At 31.1% G+C, this 24,921-nt stretch overlaps 4 protein-coding genes across 4 annotated transcripts; all 4 read right to left on the bottom strand.

Annotated features, from left to right (window-relative positions):
• Nucleotides 1–2,926: 2,926 nt before the first annotated feature.
• On the bottom strand, nt 2,927–8,167 carry LOC103490296 (protein NUCLEAR FUSION DEFECTIVE 4-like). Its single transcript, XM_008449745.3, has 3 exons — nt 7,548–8,167; nt 6,698–7,464; nt 2,927–3,598 (listed from the first exon to the last, which is right to left on the bottom strand). The coding sequence occupies exons 1-3, from the start codon at nt 7,953–7,955 to the stop codon at nt 3,154–3,156; spliced, it is 1,620 nt and encodes a 539-aa protein (XP_008447967.3). The 5' UTR covers nt 7,956–8,167; the 3' UTR covers nt 2,927–3,153.
• Nucleotides 8,168–14,287: 6,120 nt separating this feature from the next.
• On the bottom strand, nt 14,288–16,097 carry LOC127148452 (uncharacterized). Its single transcript, XM_051082112.1, has 4 exons — nt 15,885–16,097; nt 15,755–15,790; nt 15,584–15,676; nt 14,288–14,374 (listed from the first exon to the last, which is right to left on the bottom strand). Exons 1-4 carry the CDS (start codon nt 16,095–16,097, stop codon nt 14,288–14,290), a joined length of 429 nt encoding a protein of 142 aa, XP_050938069.1.
• Nucleotides 16,098–19,280: 3,183 nt separating this feature from the next.
• LOC127151053 (uncharacterized) lies at nt 19,281–20,428 on the bottom strand. The gene is made up of 5 exons (XM_051090394.1): nt 20,267–20,428; nt 20,097–20,201; nt 19,933–20,005; nt 19,750–19,845; nt 19,281–19,668 (listed from the first exon to the last, which is right to left on the bottom strand). The coding sequence occupies exons 1-5, from the start codon at nt 20,395–20,397 to the stop codon at nt 19,585–19,587; spliced, it is 489 nt and encodes a 162-aa protein (XP_050946351.1). The 5' UTR covers nt 20,398–20,428; the 3' UTR covers nt 19,281–19,584.
• A 69-nt stretch (nt 20,429–20,497) lies between these two features.
• Nucleotides 20,498–21,223, bottom strand: LOC127148451 (uncharacterized). The gene is made up of 2 exons (XM_051082107.1): nt 20,816–21,223; nt 20,498–20,743 (listed from the first exon to the last, which is right to left on the bottom strand). Exons 1-2 carry the CDS (start codon nt 21,215–21,217, stop codon nt 20,498–20,500), a joined length of 648 nt encoding a protein of 215 aa, XP_050938064.1. The 5' UTR covers nt 21,218–21,223.
• Between the last annotated feature and the right edge of the window lie 3,698 nt (nt 21,224–24,921).

Below are 24,921 nucleotides of genomic sequence, written 5' to 3'. Positions count from 1 at the left end.
TATTTGATAACATTTTACCCACAAATTAAAGAGGTGGGCCTAAAAACATTCCCTTTGCTTTGCTTTTATGCACAATAAAGGAACTTTGGGGTATGGTGGTCAACTATATGTCATACTCTTGTAATTATTTCTTCATTTTTTTTTCTTTTTTACAGCTGAGGGTTTATAATAATTTTGAATTATTAACCCTTCCAATTTAATCAAAAGAAAAAAAAGAAAAAACACCAATTATGAACAGATGAATTGGAGAAGGAATCTCACTTCTTTTTACAGAGGGGAATTTGATCATTTTATGCCTCCTTCTCTATACTTTATGTCCATTGTGTCTTCCACTTTAAAGCTGCCACTATTAATTCATGTTGTTTGTTCTTCCTATTTTATGAGGGACTTCTAGTTTCATGCCTTTGATTATTGTTCCATAAAGTCTGGTAATGTCTTTTGAAGGTATGGTATGGATTTGAATTTTAGCTTTTTGCAATTTTGTTATATGTAATGAATCTATACTACTTTTACTTGTCTTTAACTATACCTTTACGGATTAAAATATAGTGTAATGGGTCAAAAACATTTGTTACGTATACTATGAACATAGCAATTATATAATCATACTCTCTCCTCAGGTTAAGAGAGCTACTTTTAGATTCTCACTTTTACATTTCTGTTGCCCTATACTATATGTTGGCGTGTGACCTTATTGCACATTGTTCATCGTTGTCGTTGCCCCTCATGGACTTAGCCTCCGACTCCTTTCTCTTGATTGGGTCTCGCTTATCAAACTGACCAACCTAAAAGATTCTTGAAGTGGTGTGGTTTTCCAAGCCTACCACAATCTAACATGTCTAAGTATACATGAAGTGTTTAGTTCACCTAACTATACAAAAATAAGGTCAGAATTTCTTTTTTGCACTTACCTTAATTTCTTCTGTTTGGGGTTGTTTGGGGCTATTTATAGTACCCCTCCTTCACTCCTTCTAGCAGTTGCGTGTTGTTTCGTGTAACCTCGGCAATGCAAAAGTCGTTTTACGACACTTGAAGATCCAAATCATCAAGCCGAGCACAACTCGATAGTTTTCTTGGTTGATATATATTCATAGACTCAGTAGGTCGGCCTAGATCTGATGACTTCTTCTTTTTTGGATGTGAGTTTTTCCATGTCGCATGCATGCTAGATTTTCTTACGCTTTGACTCATCCGTGTGGGTATTGGACTTCGATTGGGGGCAACGTTAACACTATAATTTGAAGACCTTACGTTGAAATTACGTGGAGATTTTATAATAGTTTGTAAAAGTAGTATGTACATAAGTTAATATTGATGGAATGATAGAAACACCATTGCCCCTTGAAGTACCAAACTACCATTACTGTATTAATTTAGCAATAGCATGTCTGATGTCTCTCTCAAGATGATGGAGTAAAAAATATTTGAACATCTTTTGTTTAAATTATAATTGTATATTGTTCTTTCTAAAAAATTAAGTCAAATTAGGTTGACTTGCAATTTATGGTTGAAATGTGTCCCTAGTTAGAATCACTTTAAGTTTGAGTATGCCAATTCTAGTTAAATTCTTTTATTGTATTCTCTCTAGTTTGAGAGTGTAAAAATGGTGTGAATAGTACTATAAAAGCTTTGAGAGAGTGCTCTCTCTCTCTTGTAGTTGGGATCCATTGTTTTGTGTGATTATACCAATTTTTCACACATAGTGGATTTCTTTTTGGTGGACCGTGACTTTTCTTTTAGTTAGGAGTTTTTCACATAAATTTCTCTATTGTTTTTCTTCTTATTTTCCTATCGCAGAAGTGAGGTTTTTTTTCCCAACAAATAATATAAGAGCGTCAGATTTTCATGTATAATTTCTTGAATTTCTAAATATGTTCTATGGTTGCAGTAGTGTCTGACCTTCCTCCATATTAGAAGTTCTTTTTTGAAGTGAGTTGCGATATTGCCAATAGGGTGGGTTGCTCGCTATTTGTTATTTTGCTAGGAAGAAAAACAAATATGTCAAGTTTTATGAGTTAAGTATAGTTTAATGTGGAAAAATTTGATGGAATGATCAACTTTGGTTTGTGGCAAATGCAAGTCAAGAATGTGCTGATACAAGCGGGAATATACAAGGCCTTGAAGAAAATACTAGACAATGGTACTTCCAATGATGATGGTAGTCCATGAGAGTCTAGTGGCGATTCGGTATTAAAGAGTTAGCTAGGGGCATACTTCACGAGGGTCGAATTCGGTATTGGTAGCTAGTGAAAAAGAAGAAAAAATTCGTGCAAAGAAATGTTTACTAGGAACGTGGACAGTCTAAACATATGCAAAATGATTCTCCTAACATAGCAAGTTCATCAAGAAGCTTTGAGTCATATGCTAACGTTATCTCCGTTGTTAAAGAATATGAAAATCTCTTCCATTGAAAAAGACAATATTCATCCTTGTGGTATATGTTCATTTTGTCATAATAGAGGATGTGATGTTAGTGGTTCTACAAATTTGCACACGAACATCGACTTTCCAATTATATAAAGTGTGTGTGGTGGAAGTATGTCAATGGCTGAAAGACTTTTAGGTGAGCCAAGTAAGTAAAAGTTTCACCGTAAAAATATAAACAAAGTTTATTGACCACTTAGAATGTGGTATATATTCTAAGTGGTCTACTTTTTATGGTAAAGTAGGTTATTAATTGTATGAGATAAGAACTATAATTGTAGATGAAGACAGTCTGGTAGGTTCTTCAAATATCTTGTGAAGATGAAATTTGTTGAATTTTTTTAGCAAAATATTAGAAATAAAAAGGAGTGAAAGTTTTCCATTTTATTATTATTTTCTATTTATATTAAAAGAATTCAGTGTTTTAGACATTATTATTAGATACAATACAAAATTTAAAGATATCCGGAAAAATAACCTTTCAAAGCATAATTAAACGCGATTAAAAATTCAAAAATATAATTATAATTTAATCTACTAAAAAGTAGAGGGAACATTCAAACTCTCTCAACCTTTTTGTTTGTAGTCTACGTAGCATAATATTTTCCAAAACAGTAATGATTAATTGTCTCAAGACTTCAAGGATTAAGGAAAAGGAAAAAATTAATAATAACAATAAACAAAGACATTGCTGTAAAAAGACCAAAGACCAATGACCTTTTGTCACCTTCATCTCTTTAGAGCCCTCATTTTGGAGTACAATCTTTTGGTTCTAAAGGCCAAAAACAAGTCCATGGCAAACCCAATCCCACATGAACAAGCCATTACAACAAACACAAGCCTATAGCAATGTGCACCCGTGCACGTATTGCCGCCCGTCTTCGTCGTTGTCGCCTCCATGTCATAGAGTATCCCGGCCAAGAGCCCCGAGAAGAGGAATGAACCGAGAGGGAGGTTGAGGATTAGAACGTTGTAGATCATACCGTAGTTCTTGAGACCAAAGACTTCAGAGGCCATTGGGACGGTGATGGCGAGACGGACACCGTAGCAAATACCGACTACAATGGAGCCAATGTATAAGGAACCGGGAATGGCAATGGCTAAGACAATGTAGCCAAGTGCCATTAGAATTTGGGAAGCTGCATTCCATAGTGGCCTTGGCATTCCTGCTTTCCTATGTGTGTTTGTGTATACCATAAAAGAAATATTAGCAAACAAAGAAGTCAGCATACTGAATAATTCCCTAAATCCAAACTAAACATAATTCTACAATACATAATATTTAACTCTAAAGACTAAACAACTCCAGACGCAGTAATTTCAACTCAAACCTCCAAATATTCCATCAATGAAAACAAATTCCAAACAAACAAATATCCAATAAAATTAAGAATATATCAGGTAAACTATAGTTTAAATCTTACTTTCGTCCTCAACTTTTGAATGATCCATTTTAGTTCAACTTTGAGATTGATTCATTTTGGTCGAACTTTTAAGTTTACTTTTTAAACTATTTAGAAGTTTGAAAAACATATAATATATCCAAACTTTAAAAATATTAAACATGATTCTAAACTTTCAATCTTTTTTATACATGTTCATCAATTTTTAAAATAAACCAATTGATAATAGTTTGAGGAGGGAATAAATTTAACAAAATGAACATAGCTCAATTGAGGTAAATGTTTGTATTATCAATTTCTGAAGTGAGTGATTGATTCTCCTCCTTTCCATATTGACAAAAAATGTTATTAGAAGTCTGATTGACCGATTCTATTATATATTTTTAACTTCATTGAGTTCAATAACAATAGTTTGTTTTCAAATCTTGTATTTCAAGTAAATTAAACTCTGAAAAAAAAATTAATTTTCAATGCATTAAGATTTTAAATAATTTAAAATGTATAATTATCTTAACAATAGATTAAAACAAGAACAAATATAGTACTTCAGGTTATAAACTCAATCATTTCTATTAAATTAAAATATGTAATATATAATATATCATATGATATTACAAAATAATAATTACGCAAAACTTTTAAGGTAAAATTTTTTAAGTTAATTAATAACAATTTATATATATTCAAACTAATATTTAGTGAGTAAATAACTAACTTTTTCCTGTATAAATTTATTTTGGAAATATCATTTCAACTTGACATCAACAAAGATTCTTTTAACATCATATATATATACGTGTGTGTATATATATATTTTTTGAAAAGTCGAGTCAATACTCGATATTTTGGCAAAAAATGGACTATCTATACAGCTTGGTACATTTTACTAAGCAGATAAAGTGTCTCTTTGGATTACATTTTCAAGTAATTAAATTAAAAAGTAAGTTGTTTTGAGAAAAAAGAAATCATGTGTTTGACAACCATCTAAGATGAATTTTGAAAAATGTGAATTCATTAAATAATGTGGTTTAGGATAAACGCTAAAAACTAACTTTTAAAAAAATGAATTTTGAGTGTTTAACGGTTAATCTCCCTAATTTGTGTGAAACATTCACCTTTGGCTTTCCTTAACAGCCAACCTTCAACAATCGTCTCCACCAATTTTCGTCAACAACAACCAACAATGGTTCCTTGTGAACCTCCAACAATCGATTTTCATGCAATCGTCGACAACAAATTTTTGTTTGTTGTTTTGCCCACACTGCTTTTGGCTGACCTTTGATGATTGCTTGTCTATTGATTAGACTTCTATTGTCCATTTTTTGGAAACCGTCGTAGAACTACTACGGACTACCATTGACCATCATTGTCAAACCTCCGATAACTATTTCTTTGCTCATGTTTTTTGTCGATTTTTTATGGTCAACTTTCGTGTACTGTTTTTTTTTACAATCATTGTCGACCAACCTGAGATAACCATTGCCGACCAAACTTTGACAAATGTTTTTTGATGTTTGCCACTTGTTAACTTTTAGCAACCGTTTTTCAACGATCGCAGCTCACATCATTTTGTCTTTGTTTTCCCACGATCACTTTTCGACAATCGTTGCCAACCAACATTCGAAGACATTTTTTTTATGATCATTCCTTTTGGTAATTGTCTTCGACACACTATCGACCACTATTAATCTCATTTATGAATCTCCGATCATCATTTTTCTTGTTATTGTTTTTTATCGATCGTTTGATCCTCATTTTTTGTGTATTGTTTTTTCCCAACAATTACTAGTCAACCTCCATCAACTATCTTTTTATGACCGATCTCAACCACATTTTGTCGACCTTTTTAAGTCAGCTTTCATCGATTATTTTCGTTGATTGTTGTCAATCAAACTTTCTTCAACTATTTTTTGAGCTAGCCAACTATCGAGCATTGTTATTCATCTCGATTGTTGTCGGCCAACTTTAGTCGATTGTTATTCGATGACCATTGTCGTCCAACTTTCATCGACTATTGTTTGATGATCGTTGTCGGCCAACTTCGATCGATTGTTCACTGTTGGCGATTGACTTTCGCCAATTGTTTTTTTGTGACCATTATCGGTCAACTTTCATCAACTGTTTACCTATAATAGTTGCTGCACAACTACAAACAATTGCTTTTTAGTAACTATTGTCGACCAACGTTTCTATGTTGTTGTTTGGTTACCATTGTCAGCTAACTCGTTAACTATTTTTCTGTGATTGTGTTTTGCTGATTTTCATATCATTTTTGTGATTGTTGTCTGCTTACTTTCGTCAATTGTTTTTCGATGATTGTTGTCAGCCAACTTTCGTCAACCGTTGTTTGTTGTGTTGTTAGCCAACATTCGTCGACTATTTTCTGTGATAGTTGTCGGCCAACTTTTGTCAATTGTTGTTCATTGACCACTATTGTTTAACTTTCGATAACTTTGATAATTGTTGTTTGTCAACTTTCATCCATAGTTTTTCGACAACTGTTGCTTGGCAACTTTTGTCGACTGTTTTTTTAGTGATCATTATCGGCCAACTACCAACAACCAATTTTCAGTGATTGCCATTAACTGACTACTGGCAATTATTATCGTCAATCTCGAGTTATCGTTTTACAAGAATTGTCGTGATCATCATTCTGGATGATCATTAGCCAACTTCTATCAAAACTTCCACGAAACAAATCAAACAAAATTTTGATGTAAGCACTTCCTTGTGAAAAGGTTGTGTTTGCATTTTAAGTAGTTTTGAAAAAAAATGTTTAAAATGAAAATGAATTTTTTAAAATCATTTTATTTTCTAAGGTTATTCCAAACATACCTTGAATCATTTACCAGTATTCTATTCATACTTACTTGATGAAATGCTCCGATGCCGATCCCGATAAAATCCGGCCAAAAAAACCCCAAATACTCATCAACGATATGAAGATCGAAACGTCGTCGTACCCAAGAGCCAATCCAATCTGTCCCATATTGTTCATCACTGCCAATCCCGTACCCACTCCACACAAAAACGACACGAACAGAATCCAAAATTCAACCGTCTTCATCGCCTCAACAATCGTGTGATCTTCTCCGATCGCTGGCTTCCCCTCCACCGCATCGTCCGCCGCACTCTCACCCGCCAGCAGCGCCTCTCCAACTTCACCGGACCCACCCCTGTTTTTCAAGAACGAGTGAAGTGGGATTACCAGAGGTGAAGCCAGCAAACTCAGCAAAATGATGGAGAAGATTCTCGATAGGAATGAGTTTGGATTTGGAATAGAATCAAATACCAAGAGAGTGACGGCAACGGCGACGGAAACGGCGTTAAGTACCCAAAAGTATTTGAAGTTCTCTGTTTCATCATCGGCGGAACAGGGGATTTCACGAAGGAAGAGAATAGCAGTAAGGCAAACGATGAAGGGGACAAGGGAGAGAAGGGCGAGAAAAGAAGAAGGATTATCAGAGAAAAGAGCGGAACAAAGATCTGTAAAAATGGCGGTACTGAGAGCGATGTAGCCTTTGAGAATACCAGAAACAGTTCCTCTGTCTCGCCGGAAGTTTCTTAAGCAAGTAACAAGCACACCGGTGTTCATCCAAGTCGTGCTATTCCCTCCCATACACAGAAAGATACACATCTACACATTTAAAAACCAACCCAAATCAACAAAACGCCGGATAAAATTTCATTTCTGTGTAACAGAGATTTAGAAGAGAGTACCTGCCAATAAGGGAGGGGTTTGATTTTTCGACTGACAACGAGCCATTGAGCGCCGTAACCAATAAGGCCTTCGATGGAGCCGATGAAGAGGAGGAGAGAAGTGGAGAGGCGGTCGGAGGAGAGGCCGGCGAGGAGACCGAATGCTTTTCCGAGGTCTTTGGCGACGGAGAGATTGTTGAGTTGGAGCTGAGAGAGATTCAAGAGGGATTTAAGAGCGGCGGAGTAGTTGGAGAAGGTGTAGTTGTTGCCAGAGATGGATTGGACCCAGATGGCGGAAACCAAGCCGAGCCATTTGAGGGCGGAGGAGGACGGGGGAGAGCGGCGGAAGATGTTCATTGAAATTAGAAAAGGGAGGGAAAAGGTAGAGAAGGCAGTTTGTTTTGTGGGCAGTTGTGCAAAGTAAGGCATTTAAGATGGAGGGAAGTAACACGTGTAAATTTAAGTTTTAGCATGTCTTTACACGTGGGAAAAATAATACTCAAATTCTTAATTTAGGGGATTTTTTCTGTTCATAATTTTTTTTTTTAAAATTTGTCTAGTAACTTCTCTCTTCAACTAATGCTATCAAAAGGTTTTATTGTTGTCAGTGAAACTAAAAGTCTATCTTATAATTTGGTGTTACATGATAAATTTATAGCTAAAGTTTAATAATTTTGGAACTCTTAATAAAATAGAATTGTTAGTGAACTTTTTTTTTTTAAAATTTTATTTTATTAAAAGACCATATTAAAAATAAAATAGTGGTAAAATTCTTAAAATTAAGATTATAATACATTCACATTTGTTACACATTTCAGAAAATTTACGGCGAAAACATATTATAATTTGAACATAATTTTCACTAACTCGACCAAAATTTGTCCTAAAATTTATTAAGTTTTTCATTCGTTGGTAGTTCTACATTTTTTAGCTGTCATACACTTCATCTAGAGTTTAACTAATCGATGATAATGTTAAATAAAGACTAAATATAGACTAAAGAGCATGAAGATCAATTTGTTCCCCTTCTTGAGATAGAATATTTGGAGAATGATTTGAATTGGACGGAAGAAGTAATTCTATGTAAATCACAAATTTTTTACCACCTTCTCTATCTAATGAATGAAAGTACGATTTCAAATCATCTCTCATATATCCATTCTCGAATATATATTTTAACGAGCATAGAATGAAACAACATAAAATCTCCAACATATAAAGTAGATTATATGGAAGGAATATTACTTCAAAAAAATCTTTTAGATATTTTTCCTTCAAAATTTTCATTATTAGGGTTTGTGGAATTAAGCAAAGATTTTAATTTTTCATTCTTTTGTGTTTGGCATATTTGAGTACATTTAGCCCTAAACCATCCTTTCAAGCCATGATATTGAAAATGTTATTTTTTCTCAAATGACAATATCGTTCATTTTTCAAATTGATACAATTTGAAATAAAATACAAGAAAGGTACATATTTTGACAAATTTATATATTATCAATGGACTTAATGCATGAAAGAATTCAAAATATATGTGTGTGTGTGTATAGTTCGTATATACACTTTATGACTCATCTTTCATATCTTCTAAATGAAATTAAACACGGAATTAATACAATCAAGATATCCAACAAATGATCAAAACTTTGTATGAAAATAAAAATATGACACACCAAAAGTGACTTCACGTAGCTCCTCTCATTTTCTTACTTTTTCTTTTGAATTTTTTAGTTTTTCTATGATTTCATTTTAATGACATTAGTCTATTAATATCTATCTTTATCTATATTTAAAATAATATAATTTTTTTTGTTATATTTTATAAATATTTTAATTCATTATACTACATTTAAAAATATCCCTAAAAACTAGTGTGTTTGAATATTTATTTAATAAATTGTAGGTTAAAATATCATTTTCGTCTTTAAGCTTTAAGGTTTGTTTAATTTTATTTTCTATATTTTTAATTATTCAATTTTATTCATTTTACTTTTAATAAATCTTAAATTTAGTTTCTCCAAGTTATAAATAACAATAATTTTCGTGGAAGAAAATATCCAATACACCAACTTGTTTTCAAAACTTTTAGTAAAAATTAAATATTATATAACAAAAAAGAAAAAACTGTTTTTATTATTTTAAAAAATAAACTAGTGTTAAGGATTGAATTTAAGATTTATTGAAAAATAAAGTCTAAACTTTGAATATTAAAAATATATAAAATAAAATCAAACAAATTTTAAAAAGTATAAAAATTTAAAAAGTAATTTAACTAAAAGTGTATCTAACTTAATCATATTTAATGAATAAGATCTTATTAACCCTTCCACATGGTAAAAAAGAAAAAAAGGAACTGACACAAAATGAATCACTCTGAAAGCCAAAATATAATGGTGATTGTAATAGTATTACAATCACACTTACGATCGCAAAAATTAAGCTTTCAAACTTATATAAGTATTAAAATTGGATTTTCAAACTTAAAATAGTTGTACCAATTGAACCAACGATGTAAATTATAACGTAAAGTAATATAACTATGTAAGTCTAAGATTTGAAATTTGAGGGATCGATTTTCTTTTTAACTTAAAGTTTGAAGATATAATTGCAACTATAGACATATTTTAACGTGGTTTTCAAAATTTACGAAGAAAATTTATTTTGAAAAACAACTTTCTATTTTAACTATTTTTGGAAATTGTTTATGAGGAATGAGAAATCATCTTTTGTAAACAAGACAATAAAAATATGAAAGATGTTATTGTTCTAAGACAAAAACATCACATCTTTTTTGGAAGAATTTTATTGTGAGGAATAGAAAGTTGTTTTGAATTAAATTTCCATCTTTAGTAGTTGTTTGATATTGAAGGAGGGCTTAAGAAAGGTTTGAAAAAGAAAACAAAAACCAAAGAACCAAAATCAGTACACGGAATACGTAAAAAATATATATAATATTGAAATAATAGAGTATAATAAATAAATAAGTAAATAATTAAGTAAATTAGAAAAAAATCTCTTTGAAATCCACTATCTCCCATCTATGTGTAAATTTCACCTATGTGTACTTTACAAACCTACCAAATGTCACACTCAATTCGGCAATTTGAGATGGATTACATAGCTACTAAGAATTAAGAATGAGTATCTTCAAGATATTTGTTTAAGGTGTTTGATGATTAAGGAAGTGACTCATGGTGGACACTAAACTTGATACATAATGGACATCTATTTTTATCTAATATGATATCATTCTTTCAAATATTGTTTTTTCTTAAAAAAAAATGTTTCTTTTTTTCATTTGTTTTATGTCATTTTATACTTTTATCTCTAAATTTTCAATTAGTTTTTATTTCGCCAATGTTACATTTTTACGTGTAAATTTTGAGTTTAGTTTTATTTTATTTATATGTTTATACATTTTAAACTCTTATCTTCAAATTCTTATTGATACTTGCCTTAATAATATTGATGTTATTTTTCAGTTGATTAGTTTGAAATAGTTGCAATATTGTGATTTTTTTCTTAATTTTAATAGTGATGATTTTTTTAGTGAAAACTAATTTAGTTCTTTTAAATCAATAAATAAACACTTTCGTGAAAAAAAATAATAAAAAACAAAAACGAAATAGTTATCAAACAAAATCTTAATAATTTACGATAATTTAAAAAATTCTAAAACTAGACAGCTTAAAGAATTTGAAGATTCATAGTCTTTGGGCCTTGAGGCCCTAATCATTTGGGCCTGACTCATAAAATAAGTTTTCTTTGTATAAAAATTGAAATTGATTTGTCCTAACTTTCAAATAAAAAAAAGGAAAGAATTCAGAGGAAATGCTAGGAAATTTTGGAAATATCTTAAATTTTCATTTTTTCACGTAAATAAGAATTTACTTATTTTTAGGACCATTCCATCTTTATGATTAACATTTAATATATTCCAAATCCGAATTTAAGATTTAATTATTTTCTTAATTACATTATTGTTATCATAATCGTATACATTATAATTTTCTTACTTGTATTTTTAATTAATATGCAATAATTAAATAAATTTAAAAACGTTTCCTTTTCTAAATGCAATCTATTTATAATCAAATAATATATGTTTTAACATGGAAATATTATTCAAAAATATATTTCTTAATGATTCCCATTATTCAAAAATATATTTCTAAATACAATTTCTTAATTCCTCCGCTGTCTTCTGCTCACGTCTTCCAATTTTTTACTTATCTTTTGTTAGATATTTCTTTCTCCGTCAGAATAATTTTTAATTTCTTCACCCCCGAAAGTCCTCCACCAATTCAATATATTTTTTGTCAAAAATTTCTTCCATAGTCGGATATTTCTTCCACCGTTGAAAATCCTCAACCGCTGGAGTCTTTATATTTAGCTTCATCAACATTTTTTTATTAGACGAATCCATCTGCCTTCACATATATCCGGTTAGTTCTATTCCTGTCATTACTCCCTTGTTTTGTACTCTATTAAATCATAGTATTCCGAGAACATCTAATCTTATATTCCCTAAGATGTATTTTAGATTTATAAGTTTTGATACAATAATTATTTATCTTCTCTGTTTTTGTAAATATATACCCCTTCATATTTACCAGAATACATACATTCGTCTAGATGACCAGTATTGTAGTATATTTATTTAGATATATACCCCTTATTATTTACCATAATACATACATTTGTGCATATAGTAATAGTTACATATATTTGTAATATGTTTGTTAGGATGACCAGAATTGTAGTATACTTCAATGGGTTTTTCAATGAATCGCACAATTACGTTAGTTTTAGTGTGTCCGAGATTACAGTTAATAAACTTATGTGCTATAAGAATTGTACAGTAGCCTTAGATCCAAGTTAGCCAGTATTATTGATATGAACAATATTGATATATACCTTTGCCTAGGTCCTATAGAATGTGTTAAGAAGGATTTGGCTATAACGAATGATAATGATGTTAAATGGATTTACCATATAATAACATTGAATGTTGAGTGTCATATTGCCCTTATTTTTCATTCTGTTGGCCCTTTATCTATTTGTTTGAGTTCATTGTTGTTGAGTTCTTTTAAAACTCAAATCTATGATGATGAAGGTCGATTTTTTTTGAAAACATAGATATGTCTAAGGTAGATTTTAATTTTGCACTGAAAGTCCAGGACATGTTTTCAACCAAATTTTTGTTCAAACAATGCGTACAAACCATTGCTCTTAGAGATAATTTTCAATACGTTACTGTGAAATCAAACAAGGAAGTTATGATTTTGCAATGCACCATTGAAAATTGTAAATGGTCCTTGGATGCTTCTTGTTGTATTCATGGGGATAGGTCATTATGGGTTCTTACTAGGTTTGATTCTAAACATACATGTTCAGTAGATGTTCTATTAACCGATCATAGATAGGTCTCCTTTATTGTTATCAAGAACCTAATTAAGAACAAAATATCTTTATCTAGTTCTGAATTGTCAACTTTCAAAGATATAGTTCATTTCATTCATGCTGAACATGATTTAAGTATATCCTACCAAAAAGCATGGCTTGCTCGTGAGGCTGCGTTGGATGATATTCTCGGATCTTCGGAGAACTTCTTCAAGATGCTACCTAGATTTGCATACATATTGGAACTCAATAACCCAGGTATATTCGCAATATACTTAGTTATATTAATATACAAATTTTCGTCATTATTTCTTTAACATGTTTTCGTCATATGTTCTTTTTTTTTTTTTTTTTTTTTTTTTTTATGTTGATAGGTTCTGTTGTTGAATACAAAGTTGATGCTGATGGTAGATTTCTTTACTTCTTCATGACATTATCTGCTTCCATTTCTAGTTGGCAACATTGTCGTCTAGTCATTTCTATTGATGGAACAAATCTGAAGAATAAGTTTGATGGTACTTTGTTATTTGCTTCAACACTTGATGCAAATGATCAGACTTTTTCACTAGCCTTTTGTGTCGTTGATTCTGAGAATGATTCCTTATGGACCTAGTTTTACAACCAATTGAAGAGAATTATAGGTCGCCGGAATGAGATTGTCATAGTATCTGATAGACATAAAAGTATATGGAAAGCCATAGAGGTAGTATTTTCCAATGTTTTACATTGCATGTGCCTTGTTCATTTACTTAGGAACCTTAAGTTGAAGTATAAGAAAATAGTGGATACTGTATTTCATGCATGTGGGAAGACATTTAATATTGTAGACTTCAAACATGAAATGCGTTTGTTAGAATCTTCTGCCCCTAGTATACGTGAGGAGCTTGAGTCTATTGGTTTTGCTAAGTGGTCTCCTGCCTACTCATCACATAGGAGATATAATGTCATGACCACTAATATATCTAAGAGTTTGAATTCTACTATACTGAAGACTAAGGAGTTACTAATATGTTCAATGCTTGAGGTTTTGTGAAGGACGTTGCAAAGATGGTTTTTTGAACGAAGAAATGAAGCTGATTATCAAGTGACTGATTTTACCAAAACCATTGAAGGTATATTAAGGGAATAGATTGAACGTAGTCGATCAATGAAGGTATGACCATTTTAACTATTCTTACGTATTCTAAATATACATCTTCATATTTCATATATACATTATATATGACTCTTATATTTTTGCATTATAGGTTAATAACATGAAATACCAGGTCATAGATTTTCCTTCTCAATATTTGATTTACTTACCTGCGAAGGTTTGTAGTTGCAGGATGTGGAATTTTAGGGGAGTGATAAATTCCTTAGGCGATCATCATCAATGGCAAATACATGATGATATTATGTCCATGGTCATCCTTCCCCCTAATGTAAAACGTGTTGTTGGTTGACTGAAAAAGATTAGAATTCCTTCAAGAATGAAGTTCAAGAGATGTGTTAAATGTGGTCGTTGTGGACATGTTGGTCATAACCGCAAGAGATGCAAGTTTTCCTTATTGAACTAGATTATTTTTCATTTATTATGTTTTATACTTATAGTTAAATTTTAATTTCAATTATAAACGTTTCCTAAATTTTCCTTACTTATGTTCTTGTATACTTCATAATATTGAAAATATACACTGCATCATTTTCCTATTTTTCAACCACATGATATTATTTCCATTTTAATGTATACATTATTTGCCTTTAGTTTTCTAGGTCAAACTTTGCAGTTCAAAGCGTAACAATATTGTAATTAATATTTTAAATTTCTGTTAACTTCAAATTATAATGTATAATATCCTATTATATACTATTTTATTTAATATATACCATCTCAGTCGAAAAGTATATTATCAGATTGCTTTTATTTTCAATAACCTGAAAAATGTTGCTACATCCCAAAGTTTCTTTCAATAACTTGAAATATAGCCATGTTCCTTTACATAAATAAACCTCTCAATTAATATCATTCTTTAAACAAACATTTGTTAACAAAAAGAATATACAATTTATCAAAGTTATAAAATTTGAGAGCTGTTCCTTCAAATCCAAATAACATAATAATCCTAATTACTATAGTCGAAATTACAAAGCAAATAACATAATCCAAATTACTACATTCCAAATTATAAAGCTGTTCCTTCAAATCAAAATAACATAATCAAATCCAAATAATATAATGTACTACAGTCCTTGAGAGAGCAATTTAAAACTTGGTGCTTTAAATCCTTGAATATTCAACTCTATTTTTTCCTTTTTTGGCTTTGTCAAACCAAATTTTGTTGTGAATAGCGATCTCAATATCCTAGAAGGTAAATTTCCTCTCCTCATGCTCTTCTTCACTACTTGTCGATAAGCAATATCTCTACCTCCAGCCTGTTGTTCTATTAAATAATTAGTAATGTACATTTTCAATATGACGACATACATATTATCAACAATTGTAATATACATACAGTAATTGTAATGTACATACAATAATTGTAGCGGTCCTAATAGCTACAAGTCTTTTTTCCAATTTTTTCTTCTACATAAAGCACATAATGCGTAATTTATAATAATTTCAAACTACATATATATTGAAAAATAATAACTATAATGACTAAATTACTTACCTTCATTTTTATTGCTTCTTTCTTAAATTTGTCTACTTCATTAAGGAGAGCAGTGCTGTATACTACATCATCAAGCAAATCATTTTGTCCTCCCTGTTAATCTTCATAATTAGTATGTAATATACACTATTATAAATTATATATATATAAGTATATAACTGTCTAATATACCTCTTGTCCTTCATTTTCTGTTTCATCGTTTCCATCCTGTTCATCATTATAGTTAGTATGAAAAAATATACGTCTATATATATATCTAATATACAGAAGAATCCATAAATCATAATATAGAGATGAATACAAAATCTATCTGATTAGTAACATCCGTATCAACTTCATTATTATCATTCTCATTATCTGTATCCCCTTCACCTCCATCATTATTGTCATCCTTTTGTATGTTTTCATTATTTTCCACTGTTTCAGTTACATTCTCTTTGAACATATCTTTGAGACATTCGACCTCCTGAATCAACTTGTCCAATTTTTGGTTTAAACATTGATTGTTGACCATAATGAGTTCTTGAACTTTGAGGAAGTAATCAGGAACTTCCTCATTGGATTGCTCAGGTTACCGTGAGCATTCAACTCTCTCAAATGTTTCATGAGTTTCCTCCATCATTTCCATTTCATGGAACATGCTTCTTTCCACGAAATCATTCTCATTAAACATGGCCTTGTATTGGAACTGTTTCAGAAATCACATTTAGATATGGGTCTATACTATATGCTTGTACATATAAAATATTATCCGTAAGTATAAACTATACAGTTTCCTATCAAACCTTTTCATGTTCGAAGACCCTTTCTGCTAATTCTTTCCATTCTGGGTGGCTGTCAACTACCCAGTTCAACATGCAGGTCTTATTGTCATCAATTTTTTGTGCACAAAATATTGAAGGATCGGTCAATAGTGGGATGCACTCACACATCCATATTAATAGGGAATAAGCAAATCCAGAAATTCCAATAGTTAGGGAAGAAGGGTTTTTTTTTTTTTTTTTTTTATAGATTTTTTAATAGAATCAATCAGCATATTATACCCTATCCTACCCCATGGATACACATCAAACTGTTGTTCATCATCTAGTAATTTGATGTGTTCCAAATCACATCTGGTTATGAATTGTTTTCCAAGGAGGAAATTCTCTAAGAAGTATATTTTTGCAATCTTAATTTTATCTTCCTCCTTCAGGTTTTTTCGATTCATTAAATAAAAATGAGACCCTTGATCTCGGTATAGGATCTTCATTCTTGAAGTACTTTGAAAGAAATTTGCTCTTCACTTTAGAATTAGCTATGGTTGGCAATGGACCACAATTCAAACCGGTTAGTCTCGATTTCCTAATGCCAAATTTGGCTATAGTTTCTTCGAAGTTAAACCACAATTCATCATCCTTTGTCAATGTACATTGACGTCTGATTATGTGGTATAAGAGTTAGCTCTAGAATATTTAATTTTTTTATATTTCTAATTACATCTAATTTTGCATAGATGTTCAATTTTTGCACTCTTGACCATTGATTCCTTTTCAGATCAATGGTGCACTCTGCACGCATAGTATAAAGAACAATATCATTATATGTATACTTAATATATACTATTAGATTACCGTACCCAAAATATATTTTAGCATAGCCATGAATACCTCATAATCTTCCTCTACGTCTGTTGTTTTTTTTCCCTTCTTTTATCCTAAGTCGATTTCTGAAACAATATTAGTAACATCATTTGTTAGTGATAACAAAATGCACTTTACTCAACTGTAATATTATATACATATAGTTTATATACCTTTTTATTTGATTTCCTTACTACTTTATTCACATTTCCTTATTTTTCGATCCCTTCTTTCTTATAATTTTTTTTAATCTTCTTACTATTATCCTTCTTCTGTTCCCTTGCTTCCACAACTTTCTCTAACTTTCTCTTCTTAGATACCTACATTTCATATAAACAATAAAAAGCTTATAGTAATGTATCGATAATTATTTACATACCTACATTTCATATATACGTACATTTTCAGTTTGTGTTTCCTTCCCTTTTCTCTTCAACACACGTTCGAGTAATCTCCTTTTGGCTATTGGTACATTTTCCTAACCAGACTCCGATGAGAAGTTTAGTGGTACACATACAATGTTTCTCCTTCATTATTCTACAAATAAATATAATTAAGGGAATCATCATCAGAAATCATATAAAATATATATACATCAGTAAATATAACATATACTTATTGTTTTCATTTGTTTTCCTTTGTTCTTTTTTGGCATTTCTGCTTATAAAGTTTCAAACACCACATCAATTTTCAAAAAGTTCTAATCATTTATGACTTTTATTAACTGTCATCATTTCACCTACCATGACTTTAATTAACTGTTAAGAAAACGTTTTCGATGACATTTTTTTTAGATTCAAATGTCATAATTGTATTTTCAGTCCTTGTTTTTCTTGTCATATTTTTAATTGAATCCCTGTTTTTCTTACTGCCCTGCCAGTAAACACACCAATACAATCACAAAGTACTATACAATACACCTATATGGAAAGAAATGGTGAACGCTTTAATATATGTACTTAAATATATGTTCAAGGAAAGTGAGGGATTTTGCCTTTTCTTTATTATTTTTATTTTAATAAAAAATATTTAATTAATTTTTTTAATGCCCTTACATATTATGTAGCAAATAACTGTCATGTATTTGAGCATTCCAAAATCACTGTCTTTTCCCGCTAAAAACCCGCTTTTTGACATTTGATGATAGTTATTTGTTCCATCCTTTCAATTTGGGATGAAACCAACTGTCATAATAGGAGGTTTTTTTCTTGTAGTGGTCCTTGAAATTTAAATAACAATTCTAAAGAGTCTTTAGGTCCATTGACAAATCGTTGATTTAACGGTTTGTCAAGTATGTTGTTAAATGAATATATTTATCTTTTCTTCATCTACGATGAATGTCCAACAACACCATTATAGTTTAATTCACTACTACAAAAACTGACTCTCTTGACGGTTTTAAACTGTCAAGAATGAGTATTCTTGACGTTTTCAAAACCGTCGTTGAATCCAGTGTCAAGAAAGGCCGTTTTCTTGACGGTTGTAAAAAGTGTCAAGAATTGATATCGTTGACACTTTTTAACCGTCAAGTATTCAATTTTTCATGACAGTTGAGAGCCGTCAAGAGAATACGTTTTTATGACTGTTTTAAACCGTCAAGAATGAGATGATGAAGCCCAAAAAACCGTCAAGAATACGATTATTCATAACATTTCAAAACCGTCAAGAGTAAATTTTTCATGACATTTTAAAACCGTCAAGTATTCAATTTTCATGACATTTACAAACCGTCAAGAGTTCATTTTTCATGACATTTAATAACCGTCAAGAGTACTCTTTGCCATGACATTTGGAACCGTCAAGAGTGCTTTTTAATGACATTTTAGAACCGTCAAGAATTTTGTTATTTATGACATTTGCAAACCATCAAGAAATATATTGTTAATGACATTTGAAAACCGTCAAGCAACTTTTCATTTTTTTAATTGTAATTTATTTTATATTATTCTTCCTGTATTATGCTCCAATTGGTCCAAAAATTCAACTACATATAAACAACAAATATACATCAAATGGCAACTAAACATCATCCATTCAATATCATTTCCAAAACTTTGCATCATATTCATATATCATTTACAAAACCAATATATATATATATATAAACAATTTCAACAGATTTCCAAGAATTGAACTAAACATCATCTATTTAACTAACCTAGCCCAAAAGTATATCATCCCCAATCCATAAACTTTCATAATGGCAACCCCCTACATATATGAACAGTTCACCTATCAACAATTCACCTAAACTCTAATCCTCTACAAAGTCTCAAAGTATATCAATTAACCTCTACCCTCCATATGAACATTTCAAAAAATCAGCCACAAAAAATAAAGTTAATTTCCTTTTGCAGAGATGACGTCATAAGTCCTAGATCACATGTACGAACCCAAAAACTCTACCAACTCAACCCGCACCTCATCTAACTCGGCTTGTAAGTATGATTTTCGTGTATCAATCTGTAGACATGCAAAATAAATGAATTAGTATTCATGAAAATTATTATACGTACAAAAGAAATAGTTTGATATATAACATACCGAATCCGAGATGACAATGCTTCCTCTATTTACAATTTCTCTCATATACTTCATGACATAGTATCCACACGTAGTGCTCCCGACTTGTAGTGGACACTATAAAAACAATAAATTAGAATAACGGACTAGTCTTAATTGCTAGTTATCTACAAAATACAATTGAATTTAAATATTTATACTTGCCTTTACTGTTCGCCATAAAGTTTGTTTCCTGCTTTTATTAATGTTCTTTTGCGAGTGAAATATTGCTATTGCTCTGTTTTGCCAAGATAAGATTGCACATATCTTAGAATATTGTACATGCATTAGAATTAAGAGCACTACATGATATAAAAGATTAAACTTACGTGTCGGTTACATATCTTGTAGTTGCTTTTGATGTCGTCCTTAGCGAGTCAAGGTAAAACACTGTATCCTCATACGCATTTATAGCAAGCAGTGCCCAATGACCCCTAATTATACAAAAATGTAAGTACTATTTTATTGTAAATGCAACCAATACCCTAACTAAACTTACCCGGGATTAAAAGGAGCAAGAACTACTTGGTCGGGTTTGGACACCATCAATCTACTACACAAGTTTCGAATTCGAGATTCTTGTGTGTTTCCAGAAGAGATTAGGGACGGATCTACAAAGACATACTGCATATTTTCTTTCGAACCACTAACAGACGAATACAAGTACCTACAACATATATAAACTCGTAAAAGAGATACATAAATTTAGATGCAAAGGAATGAAATTGACTTACATCATATAGGCCACCAATGTAAATGTTTTCACTTCGTTCATGTTACAAAGATCAACGATATCCTCTCGAAGCACAGAAGTCTTTCGACTAAGGCCAAAAAGGTCAGCAGGTAGTGAAAAAGTGATGCTGGAATCTTTCTCCATTACCTTCTCAGCATATCTGAGAATCGACTTCAACGCTAATGGAAAAGTTGATGTCGATTCACATACAACTTCTGTAGGCATTTTTATTAAGTCCCTCTCCTAATTCAAGAACATCCAAATTCAGTAAGACGTACAATATTAGACATTCGAGTTTAATAGTGGATTACATACCTTCAAGACGTCCAACTCTGGTTCATTCATCTTCATCACCTCCTTCCCTTTCTTTTCCTTATGTTTTGGTTTGTCCAACGATTCCACTTCTATTCTCTTACCCTTCTCTTCAATCCCCTCTAACACTATTGGCCTTGAACAACTCCCGTGTGCAGACAACAGTGTAGATAAGTTTGAGCGAATTTGTGCCTCTAATTCACTAACTCGCCTACGGAGCTCTTCATTCTCAACTAGAATGTTCGCCTCATCTTTTGATGTTTTCTTAACTGAATGAAAGTACGTTGTTGGAGTAACGTATCCACCAACCCCACGCACACGACCATTGTGCTCTTTCGTACCCAATGCTTGTGTTAATACATCATTCGAACAGTGTCTATTCACAGATGATGAATCTGTATTCATTGATATCTCATCCTAAAAAAGATAGCAAAATTAATGTAAGTTATAGAAATGATTGCTTATGTAATGGATAATTGAAATGTGTGATTTACATGTAATGACTTACTATTTTATGGATGACTTGTTGAATGTCGTCGTTGTCGTACTGTCCTTGCTTGTTAACTCGAGCTTTCTTCCATAGTTTAGCTCGATCAACATAAACTTCATTTGAACCATCCTTCTTCATTCGAGAACATGGAGTTCAATTGGTAAACATATTAGTTTGTATGCCATTTTTGGTATAAAGCAAATTTACAAGAAACAAACAACAAACTTACAACTTTTTATGCAACCATTTACAAGAAACAAACAACAAACTTACAACTTTTTATGCAACCATTTACAAGAAACAAACCCCCCCCCCCCCAACTTTTTATGCAACCATTTACAAGAAACAAACAACACCCTCCCCCCCCCCCCCCCTCTCCCATGACAAATTCGTACAAGAATCCTAGTTACAACTTTTTATGCAACCATTTACAAGAAACAAACAACAAACTTACAACTTTTTATGCAACCATAAAATAAAATCTTTTATATGGTAATTGTGAGAATAAATCCAACTTTTAGAAACATAAAATAAAATCTGAATTACATATAATTTTATTTATTTGTTTCTTTTTGTTTTCTTGGGTAGAAACAACTTTAATTAATTTATTCCACAAAATCCAATTCAATCCAAAAATATACATAACACATTAAAAAATTGAAAATGAGAAGCCAAAGGAAGCAACATGATGAACTGTTGGGCAGGCATGTGCTTTCTTAGTCCGTGAAATTTGACCATTTGTTGATCCACTTCGTCAATTATTGGTCCATTTTTAAGTTCTTTGCAACTTTGTTCCAACTTTTTTTCGAAAAAAAATTGTAGCACCACGGTTGTATTAAGAATTTTTCTAAGTGCCTATGCCTTCTTCTTCAACTTGATCAATTTATGGATTTACCTTACAAATTTAAGTAAAAAAGAAAGAGAAAAAGAGTCACCATTATGAATAATGATGATGATGATGATGATAATGGTGGTGGATCATAATTCACAACCTTTTTCTTTCAACCAAAAAAAGAGAAATCACAGCATTCATTCCCTTTTCTTTGTTATTCTGTTTATATTATCTCAATTCATCCATATCATTTTTCTTCTTCTCTCTTTCAAATCCTTCCAAAACTGTGATAAAATGACAAAATGAGTATGATAAAATGAACTATGAACTCAAAATCAAAACTCAGAAATCAAAACTATGATAAAATGACTTCAATTTTGAACTCAGAAATCAAAACCATGGCAGCAAAGTCACTTCAATTTTGAACTCAAACTCAGAAATCAAAACTATGATAAAATGACTTACGGCTGGGTAGTCGTCGATGAATGAGGTGATGCGGCGGTTGTCGTCAGGCGGTTGTCTTCGGAAGAGACGCGGCGGTTGTCGCAGCCCGATTGACGGGATGAATGGCGCGAGGCGGTGGTCGTCGTCGAAGCTGCTGTCGTCGAATCGTGCCGCCGTAGAAGGTACTGTGTCGAAGCTACGGCCGTCGAAGGTATTGTGTCGAAGCGGCAGCCGTCGAAGGCTTTCTCGTGCAGCCGTCGAAGCCTTTCGCGATGAGGAAGAAGAAGAATGAAAGCCGCGCGTCGAAGCCTTTCAAGACGGCCTCTAGGGTTTTTTTTAGATAAATAAATTTAATAATAATAATAAAATTTAAAAAATTTAAAAAATAATATAAAATAATAATAAAATAATAATATATTTTTTAAAAAATAGGTTTTTTTTAAAAACATTCTTGACGTTTTTAAAACGTCAAGAAACATCAATAAATTTGAAAATGAAAATTTTTGACGTTTTAAAACGTCAAGAATTTATCGACATTTCTTGACAGTTTTAAAACGTCAAGGATAAATATATACATTTGACGTTTTAAAAAAACGTCAAGAATATCAAACTCATGATAATTCTTGACGTTTTAAAGATGTCAAAAATGTAAAATAAACAACTTGACGGTTCCAAAACGTCAAGGAAACATTGAATATTACTTAACGTTTCAAAACCGTCAAGAATTCTGTAAATTGCCTCCCCTCCGCCTTTTAATCAAAATTCTTGACGGTTTTTTCATTAAACCGCCCCTTTCTTGACGGTTTTTCAAGAAACCGTCAAGAAAAGAAAAAATCAACCGTCAAGAAAGGGTCTTTTTCTAGTAGTGATTCTCCACCCTAATTATTTTCTTTGCAGTTTCGATGATGTTGAATAATGATGCAACTTTTTTTTTTTCATTTTTCTTGGTATTTTAACCTAGATTTAAAGAAGTTAAATAGATCTTCGAATTAAAACTCTCTCTCACTTTTATTTTCTCAAATCAAAAGAGAAATAGTATGATATTGGTGAAGTTTTCTGTTGCATTTTATTGGAAGCATTCTTTTGAAAAAAATTTCTCACTTGATCAAATTCACAAATTCGATGAATTTTAATTTAAATGTTTTAATATTAGATTAATTCCAATAAAAAAATAAATGTTTAAATAATTTGAGAAGTTTTGTCATTTAAAATAATTTTATACTTTTTCAAAATTTTCAAAAGATAAATTTTTTTCAAAACATTTTCTCCTCTATTTTAAATATAATTTTGGTTTATATTTATTTAAGCTAGAATATTTTTTATTAATGTTGTTTTTTTTTTTATTTTAGGAGACTTTTGTTTATGGGAAACTTTCATAAATGTTACAAAATACCAAACTATTAACGGCCCGTGTAACAAAGCCCATGAAATTAGCAATTTTTTCAAATATTTCAGATTTGCCCTTGCGTCTTTCTTCTTTTCCTCGCTGTGATTCTTTCATCGTCTTCCTCTTCGTTGCGATTCATCGTCTTTCTTCTTTTCCTCTTGTTTTTTTCTACTGTGATTTCTTTTCATCGTCTTTCTTCTTTTCTGATTATTTTTTTATGTCATTTAATCTTTTCATCGTCTTTCTTCTTTTCCTCTTCTTTTTTTTTTTCGCTACGATTTCTTTCCATTGTCTTTCTTCTTTTCTGATTCTTTTTTTACGTCATTTAAATTTTGGTAACAAAATCTAAACAATCGTGTACAAAAAATAGCAAAATCTAAAAGATCGTGTATAAGAATCTTGAAAAAAATCATTTAGATTGGAGTAGCCAAATGTAAACGATCGTGTACCAAAAGAATTAAAAAAGCCGTTTAGCCAAAACTAAACGATAGTGTAAACAAATCTAAACAATTGTGTAAATAAATATTAACGATCACGTTGAAAATAATAAACGATTGTTTAGCAAAAGAATTAAAAAAAATCGTTTAGCCAAACCTAAACGATCGTGTAACCAAATTTAAATGTAACCGAATTAAACGATCGTGTAACAAAATCTAAATGATCATGCACCAAACAATAGCCAAATCTAAATGGTCGTTTAACAAATATATTACGCGCGCGTTGTTGACGACGTGGTTGACATGACATTTTTGGTATTTTACACGGTGGGCCTCTAGGCTTTTTTCGTTTTGTTCTATACAGTATAAATACTTTGCCGTTTTGTTATATTTTTTAAAAGACTCATTTGTTTATTTTCTCTTATATTCCAAGTTAAAAATTGATCAACTATATATTGAGATTTCAAGTATATATATATAAAAAGAAATGTAATTATATATCACATATACAATAATTTA

This window comes from Cucumis melo, chromosome 1, assembly GCF_025177605.1.
Source record: "Cucumis melo cultivar AY chromosome 1, USDA_Cmelo_AY_1.0, whole genome shotgun sequence".
NCBI lineage: Eukaryota > Viridiplantae > Streptophyta > Magnoliopsida > Cucurbitales > Cucurbitaceae > Cucumis > Cucumis melo.
This window is presented reverse-complemented; position numbering and strand designations above follow the sequence as displayed.

Bases quoted from the DNA above. Each gene is read 5' to 3' on its own strand.
- LOC103490296 (XM_008449745.3), bottom strand. From the start codon at position 7,955: ATGCCTTACTTTGCACAACTGCCCACAAAACAAACTGCCTTCTCTACC. The intron at 7,465-7,547 runs GTACTCTCTTCT...TTAAATGTGTAG, and splicing joins AACCCCTCCCTTATTGGCAG to ATGTGTATCTTTCTGTGTAT. The intron at 3,599-6,697 runs GTAAGTATGAAT...AAACACACATAG, and splicing joins GCATCGGAGCATTTCATCAA to GAAAGCAGGAATGCCAAGGC.
- LOC127148452 (XM_051082112.1), bottom strand. From the start codon at position 16,097: ATGGTCAACAATCAATGTTTAAACCAAAAATTGGACAAGTTGATTCAG. The intron at 15,791-15,884 runs GTATTCATCTCT...AATGATGAACAG, and splicing joins TTACTAATCAGATAGATTTT to GATGGAAACGATGAAACAGA. The intron at 15,677-15,754 runs GTATATTAGACA...GAAGATTAACAG, and splicing joins CAGAAAATGAAGGACAAGAG to GGAGGACAAAATGATTTGCT.
- LOC127151053 (XM_051090394.1), bottom strand. From the start codon at position 20,397: ATGCAGTATGTCTTTGTAGATCCGTCCCTAATCTCTTCTGGAAACACA. The intron at 20,202-20,266 runs GTAAGTTTAGTT...TTGTATAATTAG, and splicing joins CTTGCTCCTTTTAATCCCGG to GGGTCATTGGGCACTGCTTG. The intron at 19,669-19,749 runs GTATGTTATATA...GCATGTCTACAG, and splicing joins GCATTGTCATCTCGGATTCG to ATTGATACACGAAAATCATA.
- LOC127148451 (XM_051082107.1), bottom strand. From the start codon at position 21,217: ATGAATACAGATTCATCATCTGTGAATAGACACTGTTCGAATGATGTA. The intron at 20,744-20,815 runs GTATGTAATCCA...TTCTTGAATTAG, and splicing joins CAGAGTTGGACGTCTTGAAG to GAGAGGGACTTAATAAAAAT.